Source organism: Acartia tonsa, chromosome 1, assembly GCF_053477335.1.
Source record: "Acartia tonsa isolate MP-2025a chromosome 1, ASM5347733v1, whole genome shotgun sequence".
Classification (NCBI taxonomy): Eukaryota; Metazoa; Arthropoda; class Copepoda; order Calanoida; family Acartiidae; genus Acartia; species Acartia tonsa.
In genome coordinates this window covers 20,265,678-20,276,897 of record NC_137260.1, presented here as the reverse complement: position 1 = coordinate 20,276,897, position 11,220 = coordinate 20,265,678, and the positions used below count along the sequence as shown (strand labels likewise).

Below are 11,220 nucleotides of genomic sequence, written 5' to 3'. Positions count from 1 at the left end.
ATCCCACCACGGATTTATACTTAGTTTGTAATAAACTTACCTTATGAAAAGACATCTGAACAAGAGTAAGTCCATTATCCATAAGTAGTGTAAATATACATAGTTAGTTATTAAAAAGAATAGTAAAACCTTAAAAAGTAATATTTTTAAAATCATAATTCAGGTCTATGCCTATTTAGCAATAGGTTCTAATAAATTTTTTAGTCCTTCTGTTACAGACAACCAACTCTTTTTTTGCTCAAATTTCTTATGAATGTAATAACTGTTCATAAAAGAAATAAATTATTTCTAGTATGACTTTGATACAGATTAAAATCTGCTGGATTGGAACCAGTTCTGAGCCATATTGAAAATAATGTATCGTATCGTATTATAGACGGCTTCTTTATACAGTGTGTTTTTTTTATGAGAACTTTTTTGACAGCAATTTTACCCACTTATAGTTATCAAAATTTAATGATTAATGGCTGGCTTATTCTCTTCGTTTTTTATAACCAATAATAGAAAAGCAAAAAAATATTTCAGTTTTTATTTAAAAAGTACAGTAAATTCAAAATTTCTAAACCTAGGTGTCAACATCTTAAAATGGTTTTAGCGCATTTTTCTTATGATCAAATATCCTACCCTTTGCAAGAATGGCTGCAAAACGATTCAAAGTTGAGATATAGAAATAAAAATTGATACAGATACTATTAGTGACATGTACTAGAACATTTTAAAGTTTGAAAGCCATGTCTCAACCAAGGAGGGAGTACTGGCCACCCAAATTACTCCCTCAAATTTACTAAGATTTGAGCATAAGATTAATGCGCTAAAACCATTTTTATATGCGTTGATCCCTAATATTGTGGAGCCCTAAACCTGCGGTGCCCTAAACATACGGGTTACCCAGTACCAAATGTATAGACTTACCTAAAGTAATAAACAAACAAACACAAAACTATCCTCTCCTTGTATTTTCAATATATTTAAAAATAAGGAAGGGCAGGCGGGGGGGGGGGGGGGGGGTCAGTGCCTTAGAAGTAGACACTGTTACATATCTATCCTATAATGTAGTTTATTTTGATAAATAAAAAGTAACAAACGCTTATCTTTTTCGTTGCACATCGTTCAATGTTGTTTGTGTGTCGTTTTATGACGTTTCAAAGTGATCACTTTTCAAAAACATTGTAAAAAACTATACATTTTATTAGACTCCATGTTACACTGCTAATGTATGAAGTTGTTCTTGTTGTAAAAAGAACAATTTCATTTAATTGTACCTGATTTTAATAATCTTTAACAAACGCACTCCCGTTCAGCTCTCGACTAAGTTAATTTAATAAGCCTCTTGCTACCGCCACCGGCGATCGGTTGGAAAACGGCGGAGGATGGGTAAACTGATCACGCAACCTTCATTGTTATGCCGTTAGGTTGTAAGGAGGGAGGTTTGTAAGAGGTTATCCAAGTTCCCCAATGCCCATTAATTTGGTTTCACACCCCAATTTAAAATTTGATTGACCCACCTTCACTCTCTTCACCCCTCAAGCTTCTACTCTCCCAGCAAAACCTTTTGCCTAAAGCCATTGCATGTTATTGAGTTGCCTCAGCGTTTCTAGAAAGATCTAATAATAGTTCAGGATAAAGAAATCCCACTTATTATCTTTGAAAAAGTAAGGATACTCTGTAATTTCTCAAACTTCTTGTGACATCCATATGCTCATTTTATCACAAATGGGAGAAAAGGAAATGATTAGACATCAGATAAAGTTTTTATTACATTTAGAAATAATCTAGAAAGCTATAAAATTTTTGAAAAAAATATCTTGATTTGAAACACCCCTCACCCCCTATAAGAAAAAAATTCTAATAAATACCACCAAAAGTTGTTTTTTTTTGGGGGGGGGGGAGATGTATATTACTTCCACCCCCAAAAATTATAAAAGCTTTGAGGTCCTTGGATAATATTCCTTGTTTTATTTTCTGGTGATAAAAAATCATGTTTCTTACAAACAAACTTATCTAAATTAATATTTTTTATTTGTAAACAAAATAGGATAAAATATACTGTAAATACAACAAGATTAAATTTATCCATTTAGATATGAAAAGAAAATAATTCTGATTTTTAAGTTAGAGATTTGATTTTTAAGAGCTTTGATTTTAATGAATCTAGATGTCTCTATAATGAAAATGAACTTATACAAAGCTTTACTTATAATCTAAAAAAAATTTTCATTAGGAGTACCTCAAATGTAGAGTTTCAACGCATCTAATATTGTGTACAAAAAAATGAAAATGTTATCACTAGAAATTAGTCTATATAAAGTTTGTAAAAAGTTTAAATTAATTAAGACATTAAGACTGGTCAAGACTAGTAACACAGGTACAACTATTTTATTCATTTGAAAAGACAACTTTCCGGGGATAGTAAAATGAAAAAATACAAGATTTATTTCATTGTTGGCCTCGGGTAGCCAAAGGCCCGCGCCAACAAAACTAGTATTGACTAAAATTTATGATTCATATATCATCATTTGTGAAAAAAGGTCTTTAATAGTTTAAGATACATAATTTTTCAGTATGGCTCAGAGCCAGTTATAATCCAATGGATGCTCATATTTGAAGCCAAATATGAATGTCTTATTGTTGAATGCTATTTTTTAACACAAAAACTCTTTTTTGAGGATATGTTTCTTCTTTTCTGATAATAAAATTGAAATTCAAACTTGAATATAATCTTTATACAATCTAAATGTTCTGAATTTTATTTTATCATTTTTTTTAATTTGAAAACCTAATGATTTCCAGGATGAGAATAGCAGTGGCAATTGTGTTGGCAATTGGTGTTGCCAACGCCCAGAACCCTGGAGATGAGAAGGTTAATCTGAATCCTGCCCTGCCTATGGAGATCTGCACTGGCAACCAACAATGCCAGCAAGGTATGATAATTCATACAAGATTCCTTGAAGTGCCATTTTGAGCACAGAAACCCATCCCTCTTTTTTAATGAATTGAAAATAAAGTTGGGGGGTAATTTTTCGTTTTGTTTGTTTATTAGTTTAGAATCTGGGTACTGGATAGCCTCAAAGGGTTATCTCACCGTCAGTACAGGCCCCGCAGGATTAAATCTCCCAAAGAGGTTAGCTAAAGGAAACCCCCCCCCCCCCCAACCTCTTATTTTCACTTTATTTTAAGAATAAGAGAGGGAGGGTTGCATTGTTATAAGGGACTTTGGGGTAAAGCGCTGATTTCTTTATCGTTTTTTTAAAGAACATTATAATTATAATACTTTTGTTGGGTTAGATATGCAAGTTAATCGAAGTTCAATGATTATAATAATTCTTTTAACATACAATAAGTGTATGTATGATTATATTATATTAATTACAATAATCAAAAATTACCTTTGCTGAAACAGACTAGGCCGCCTAAAAATGTTTACCCATACTCTTTCAAAGAAATAAGTTTTGATGGAATCTTTTTTTTTAAATGTATAATTCAATTTGATTTATTGTCATTTCCCAAATCGCTTTAAAATATTATTGAACAGTGACAACTTTATCCATACACTAGCGGATTGGCCCCTAACCTCTAGGGGCTTTGCCCTATGAGGTAAGGGGAAGTCAACCCTCTTATATAGATTTTTTTTTAAAAATAGGCTCTGCTACAGGCTACATACTGCTACAGCCTACCTAAAAAAAATTTAAAAATGGGATGGGTGATTTTTTGTTTTTGGTGGGTTGGGGGTGTCCCACCCCCTAAGAAAATAGCCTAAAACCATCACAAGACCAGTAAGTATAGTCCCTAATCGGTTCAGTGGGACGGACCGACGGACAGACAGACGGACGGTCAGACATCAAGCTACTTTGTATTATAGATATACATAAAAAAATTATTCTAACAATAAATTTAGTTGGAACCAAGGTTACAATGGACTCAAACTGGAGATGGTTCCACACCAAGGGTGGATATACTAACTGCTATGATGGTCAGTATTTATTTTAGCTTCAAAGCTACTCTACAAATCACCAGTGTTGTTTCGTCTGGCTGTAATGCTGTAAGATCTGATATGTGTTCTTACATGTTTTTTGTGTTCTCTATTAATTTTCTCTATAGATTTTTTTATCTTCAATAAAGCAAATTTCTGTTTTGATACATTTTTTTATAAAGTTTTTACAAACCTAACTGAGTTACGTATGCGTAAAAGAAAAAGATGAAATAAATTTTAAAAATGTTAAAAAGCTCATATTCTGAATTTTTTAGCATAGTCATAACTTGGTAGAACAATCCCCAAGAGCGGCAACCTGCAAAACCAATTTTTGGTCTATCTTTGTGCCACTGCACTGTGTATTAAAATTAATATTTAGGAAACAGGTGGAGCAGTGAGTGTTCTGATCCTAACCAGTGTATTGAAAACTGTGAAATTGGTAAGTTGGAAAATTCACAAGGATGACAACATACACAAGTAGATATGCTTTATAACAATTTGGTATAGCAAATAGTAATTTATAGACAGGGATATAAGGTGAATTGTTAATGTTCAGCAATGACCATATGGTCATTAAAAACTTGACAAGAACTCACTTGTCAAATTCTGATAACAGTCAAGTGGCCAAGAAACTGGATGCGCTTAAATATATAGGAACATCTTTTTAAAAAACATTTGTATAACTGATAGACAAACAGACTGCTATTACAGAGTAGCCTTGCAGCTAAAAAAAACTTATGATCATGTAATGTGTTATATTTTTAACATAATACCAAATCAAAATATTAGGATGAAAAGCATGATATTTTTCAGTCCAATCTAAGACAACTGTTTAAACGATTAACAATTTTTACTATTTTCATTTAATTTTGAATGACTAGATGACTGCAATTGTTCTTTGATCTATCCTCATTAATTAAAATGTTTCATTTCTATAACAAATTTTAAAAGCCCATATTTTAAAGAAATTTGTTTACATAAATCTATATGTCTAGAGGGTGTTGATTCCAATGACTGGAAAGGTACCTATGGTGTGGATGTTAGTGGAGACAAACTTTCCCTCCAGTTTGTCACAAAAGGACAGTACTCTACAAATATTGGATCCAGAGTCTACCTGCTTGATCCTTCAGGTAAAAAGACAGCTCAAAATTTATTCATATTTGTAGCTAACCCATAAACCTAATTACTTTAAGATTATTTACTAAGTATATTTGCGATTACTTTTATTTAATGAAATCTTCCAATTTTTAACATTTACAAAATGGCCTGCTTTATTGCATCAAGATCCATGACAGATCTATATAGGAAATAAACGTCTATAAATGAGCTCGAGTCTTCCAATGGTAAAGTGTTTAAAACTCATAGTGCTCCAATAATCCATAATAAACTCTCATTGACTAAAGCGATAAGACCTTTATTCTATTTGTTTATGGAATGAATTAAGTTTTTCACTTCATGTAGATATTTGAATTACATTGAAGTATTTAATCCTTATTTCATAAATAAAAAATATACGTTCATAATAGAGTAAATCTAAAAAAACTCTATTTTAAAAGAATTCGATTGTCGCGACACTTCCTTTGTGTTAAAATATTAAAACAAAACTTTTAATCATATTAACCCTTTGGTGATGGAAATGTGAAAAAAATATAATTGAAAAAATCTTTTTAAAATCATTTAAATTAATAAATATTTACTTTTTTCTTTTAGATAGTAATGGCGGGGGAGGAAAATTGATTTTTTGAGAAATAGATAAATAGATATGTACTTATAGAAAACTAGCCAATAGCGATATAGTTATATTGAGCCAACTCTAGTACTATAATAAACAGTCCTTGGGCTTGTCCTATAAAACTGACTCTTCTTGCTCTGTTAACCTTTTAATTATACAACTCTACCATGATCTTTGTCCGGGAGTCTTAAATATGTATGCATAGTAATGAGTTGTACCTCTTGATTAAACAAGATATTTTCCAAACTTATTCTATTAGTGTCATATGTCTTACAAAACTGCAGGAATAAAACATTTATCTACTGGTACAAATGGTTTGGGCCTAAACTTTAGACTATTAACTTCCTGTTTTTTTTATAATAGTTGTTATGAATAAAACAAATTCATCATAATGTCCTATATTCATTCTTTTTCTTTCTTTCGTTGAACTTAAACATTATCACTATCTGTTTTTTTTATTCTCAGGTGACAAGTACTACATGTTCAAGCTGTTGAACAAAGAGTTTACTTTTGATGTTGATGTTAGCCAGCTGCCCTGTGGTCTCAATGGTGCTCTCTACTTTGTTGAGATGCAGGAAGATGGAGGTAGGGATAATCTTTATTTTGCATCAAAAGATCAAAAAATGGCAATTTACCCCAAATTTGAAAAAGACCAATAACAAATGTTCTTTTTCTTGTTTAGGTAAGGAAAAAAAGCCCCTTTAATTTATTTATACAAAAGTTTCAAAAGAAAAGTGTTACATTCTAAAAACTCTTAAACCAATTCTTAGGTATGTCTGCTAACCCTGGAAACAAAGCTGGAGCCGAGTTTGGAACAGGTTACTGTGATGCCCAGTGTCCTCATGATATCAAGTTCATTAATGGAGAGGCTAATGTCATTGATTGGGAACCCAGGTAGCATTTTTGTAGATACGGATATTCTCAAAATTTGAAGAAAAAAATGAATAGTTATAATTTCAATCATTTTCTTATATGATACTGAAAACATATTGTGAGCTATTTTTAATCAAAATTGTTCTATATTTATAATCTTTTTATCTAATTGTCAAAGCTTTTTGTTACTTTCCAGCCCAAATGATCAAAATGCTGGATTTGGCCACTATGGAGCCTGTTGCCAGGAACTGGATATCTGGGAGGCCAATGCTGCCGCTACTGCTTTCACTGTTCATCCCTGTGATGTTGAAGGATTCATGGTAAGCAGACACTTTGATATTATCTTTACAGGTTCAAACAGCATGTATTTCCCTATTAGTATTACATTTAATAGTCTCAACTACCATGTTCAGGTTCCTTATTCCTTATAATAATTCATACTTAAATGTCTTTTTGGGTTCCATTGGAATTCAGCCCAAACGGGATTCAACCCACAGAATTCAGCCCAGCGGGATTCAACCCAACGGTATTCAGCCCACACAGGATTCAACCCACGGTATTCAGCCCACACGGTATTCAACTCCACGGTATTCAGTCCATACGGGACTCAACCCACGGAATTCAGTCCATACGGGACTCAACCCACGGAATTCAGTCCATACGGGACTCAACCCACGGAATTCAGTCCATACAGGACTCAACCCACGGAATTCAGTCCACATGGGATTCAACCATTATATATGTAAAATTACCAGTTTGAAAAAAAATATTTTTTTTTTATTTGAGAACTAAATTTTTAGAAAATTTTTTTTAAAAAGTTTTGAAAAAAGTTTATGTATATTTTTTTATTGTAGAAATTAAAAAATACTTTTTAATTTTCTAAAAATTTAGTTCTCAAATTTAAAAAAAGATATTTTTAAAAACTTGTAATTTTACGGGTTGAATCCCGTGTGGACTGAATTCCATGGGTTGAGTCCCGCATGGACTGAATTCCGTGGGTTGAGTCTCGTATGGACTGAATTCCGTGGGTTGAATCCCGTATGGACTGAATTCCGTGGGTTGAGTCCCGTATGGACTGAATTCCGTGGGTTGAGTCCCGTGTGGGCTGAATTCTGCGTGGGCTGAATCCCGTGGGTTGAATCCCGTGTGGACTGAATTCCAATGGAACCGTCTTTTTGTTGACCTTGATACTTTTTAAAGTACCTTTCCATGAAAAAAAAATACTATTTAAATTGATTTATATATTTGTAATTGTCACAAGTCCTATTATTGACAACTTACTTATTGATGACTATTTTTACAGAGATGTGAAGGTGTACAATGTGGGGATAACAAATCTGATGACAGGTAATAATATGTACCATATTATTTTATGTGGATAAACAATGTAATATCATAATTACAGTGGATAGTAAAAATTTTTGAACAATCAGACAATATCAGTCATAAAGTAGAATCTTAATATTCATTGAAATCTTTATAGAAATTATTATGATAATTTTTATAGATACAAGGGAGTTTGTGATAAGGATGGTTGTGACTTCCACACCTGGAGACTTGGAAACAGGAACTTTTACGGAGAGGGTGGAAACTTCCAGGTAATAAAAAGCACATTATACGATAGAATCATACTTCTGAAACTATATTTTTAATTGCAATAACTTTAATATATTGTAATTATTTGTACTATAATCCCATGAGAATTGAGAAAATAAGAAATATTTAGATTGACACCACCAAGCCCATGACAGTTGTGACACAGTTCATCACCTCAGATGGAACAGACAATGGTGACCTTGTGGAGATGAGAAGACTGTATGTCCAGGATGGAAAGGTTGTCCAGAACTCATTTTCTGATGTCAATGGTAAGCAATGTACCCGACAAATAATATTTTTTGGTCTTGTGTTTTATTTTCTTTCCTTAGCTAGTTTGTAGAGTTTTATTAACTAAAGCTATTTTTTTCAACCCTCAAACGTTTTAGGAGTTGACAGTGTTGACAGTATTACTGATAATATGTGCAGACAATCAAAGAGTGCTTTCAATGATATCGACGACTTCTCCAAGAAGGGAGGCATGAAGGTAAATAGTTGTTATTTATCGTAATGTAATACAGACAGCTTTTCAGGGATAGTAATTGAAAAATTATAAGATTGATTCCAGTGTTGCCAAAGGCCCAGAATAACATAACTGCTATTAATATTATGATTTTTCATTTTATTATTTGTAGAAAATTTTCTATAATACAATAAGATACACGATTTTCAGAATCAGTTATAATACAGTATATATTAATCAGTTTTTGAGGCATACTGGAAAATTATGAAGAAGCCCTTTTTGTTCCGAATTTGTATCACTTTTGAAAAGTGCAACTCCAGTTACGTCATATTTTTCTTTCCCGAAAAAGGGAAGGGGGGAAGAAAATCTCTTCGAAAGAGATGGGGAAAACCCCCTTTTCTCTCATCTCTTTTTTCTTCCCCCCTTCCCTTTTTTTTCTTTCCCCCTTCCCTTTTTCGGGAAAGAAAAATATGACGTAACTGGAGTCGCACTTTTCAAAAGAGATACAAATTCGAAACAAAATGGGCTTCGTCGAAAATTATTTCATATATCATTAACTTAGCTGAAATAATTGTATATTTCTATTAACAAATTTTTGATTCAAGAAAATGGGAGACTCCATGGCCAGAGGCCAAGTTCTTGTTCTGTCTTTGTGGGATGATCATGAGTCTAATATGCTGTGGCTGGACAGTGACTTTCCTCTTGACAGGGTAAGTTTTTAGTTTATTCTTTTGCCTTGATAAGTAATTTTTGTCAGGAATAAGGTATAAACAACCAGCGAAATAAACATAAAATAATGTTTGGGGCAGATAAAAAGGACGTCAGTTCTAATAAGTTCTCAATGACATCTGAAAAGCACATATCGGTTTTGTAGTTTTTTTTTGTAAGTGTAAGCTATATTTTTGTTTTTATGATGAATGAGGGTCATAGATGATTGTATTATAGAAAATAAATAACTTAAAAGTAAAAGATAATCATATTAATCTTTTAAAATTGACTTGAAAGTAAAATAAAATAATAATAAAAAATCTGTTGTTGCTATTATTGTTATTTAGGATCCAAGTGAGCCAGGAGTGTCCAGAGGACCCTGCCCTACCAGCTCAGGTAAATAGGAGGAAAATTCAATGTTGCCCTCCAGCGAAAAGGTTTTATAAGGTGCTTAACAGCTGCAGATAACCAACACTATGATTGCATTGCCTTTGCTTTGAAGTCCCAACAGTGCATTTATTTGTGCCTGATTATGGGCCAAAACCTTCCCTTTACTTTTAATTTAACAATATGTCTTCGACTTAGCAAATGTAGAAACCATTAGTTACATCTAAGTTAACAAGACTTTGTCCAAGATTTGGATCCAAGCTTACTGAACAACTTGCATCTGATTAGATTTACTAAAAAGTTTCTGGTCATTACCAATTATCAGTTGTACATTATAGTGAAAAATTCTATTACAGGTGACCCAGCTGATTTAGAGAACAACTATGGCAACTCCAAGGTTGTCTTCTCCAAGATCAGAATTGGTGAAATTGGATCTACTTATCCAGGTGAAGAATCTTTCATTTGTAACTTGTACAACAAATAGCATCAAGATCAAAACAAGAATGCAAAATTATGAAGAAAAATGTAAGGAAAAGGGTAAGAAGGGGGACAGCATATGTGTAAAAAGAGTAGAATACCTTTTCTCGTATTCATTCGAATCCGGTGGATAGGAACCGGTTCTCATCCATACGAAAAAACTATGTCTAGCATCGTATTATATCCAGTGTTCTACGAATATAGAAATGTACAATCATAAGATTAAAACTAGTTTTAATCTTATAATTGTACATTCTATATCCGCGGAAAGCCGTTTATAATACGATACGAGAAATAACTATTCTTAAAATTTTAGAGTTAAGTAATAAATCAAGTATAGTAAAAGAATGATTTTTCTCCTGTTTAATATCCCTGCTCATATAATTGATTAATGATCTTTATTTATATATGTTTACATTTCAGCTTAAGGTAATGAATTATTCTGGCAAGCAATGGATGATTTGAATTTATAAATTTGGCAATAAATACAAATTTTGTTAAATTGTTATTTTGTATAATAAAACCAAAAATAAAGACTGAAAATCAATTAAACTTCTTGTTGGAAAAGATACTTTATAATTAACCACAGCTAGTCTGGCTATCTATAATACTCAGTGCTCACATATATTTGACATTAATTTGCATCTTCTAATTCCGTTACCTATGTCTTGCTGTTAAAAATAATACCCTTTGCAATGTTAGGTTTACTTGAGTTAGTTATGTTTAAATATACTTATGTTAGCCTTAAATATATGATTTATGCTTGTCCTAACGTGTCTGCACCGAATTGGCTTAAACAGGCGAAGCCTCTATATAAAGTCCTTCCCTTATTTCTAAACCCTTCCCTACCTTTTTAAGGGTGATCAGTGGCGTGCAAAGGGTGGTGTCAAACCTTGAGGGAGTGAAAAAGGAGGAAGGCAGTATATTGAAATAAGTATATTTTTAAAGCATCTTTTTTATTGTGAAAACGTAGCTTTCTATTTTAAGCATACAAAATACGTTTTTTCTTAAAATTTT

At 32.3% G+C, this 11,220-nt stretch overlaps 1 protein-coding gene across 1 annotated transcript; it reads left to right on the top strand.

The window, feature by feature from the left end:
- Positions 1-2,295: 2,295 nt before the first annotated feature.
- LOC145314585 (uncharacterized) lies at positions 2,296-10,737 on the top strand. The gene is made up of 16 exons (XM_080154569.1): positions 2,296-2,365; positions 2,791-2,921; positions 3,896-3,970; positions 4,350-4,409; positions 4,966-5,100; positions 6,168-6,287; positions 6,473-6,596; positions 6,772-6,895; positions 7,879-7,922; positions 8,083-8,173; positions 8,302-8,440; positions 8,558-8,655; positions 9,237-9,341; positions 9,687-9,735; positions 10,083-10,172; positions 10,627-10,737. The coding sequence occupies exons 2-16, from the start codon at positions 2,792-2,794 to the stop codon at positions 10,629-10,631; spliced, it is 1,389 nt and encodes a 462-aa protein (XP_080010695.1). The 5' UTR covers positions 2,296-2,365; position 2,791; the 3' UTR covers positions 10,632-10,737.
- The last annotated feature ends 483 nt before the right edge of the window (positions 10,738-11,220 follow it).

Bases quoted from the DNA above. Each gene is read 5' to 3' on its own strand.
- LOC145314585 (XM_080154569.1), top strand. From the start codon at position 2,792: ATGAGAATAGCAGTGGCAATTGTGTTGGCAATTGGTGTTGCCAACGCC. The intron at 4,410-4,965 runs GTAAGTTGGAAA...CTATATGTCTAG, and splicing joins TATTGAAAACTGTGAAATTG to AGGGTGTTGATTCCAATGAC. The intron at 8,441-8,557 runs GTAAGCAATGTA...CAAACGTTTTAG, and splicing joins CTCATTTTCTGATGTCAATG to GAGTTGACAGTGTTGACAGT.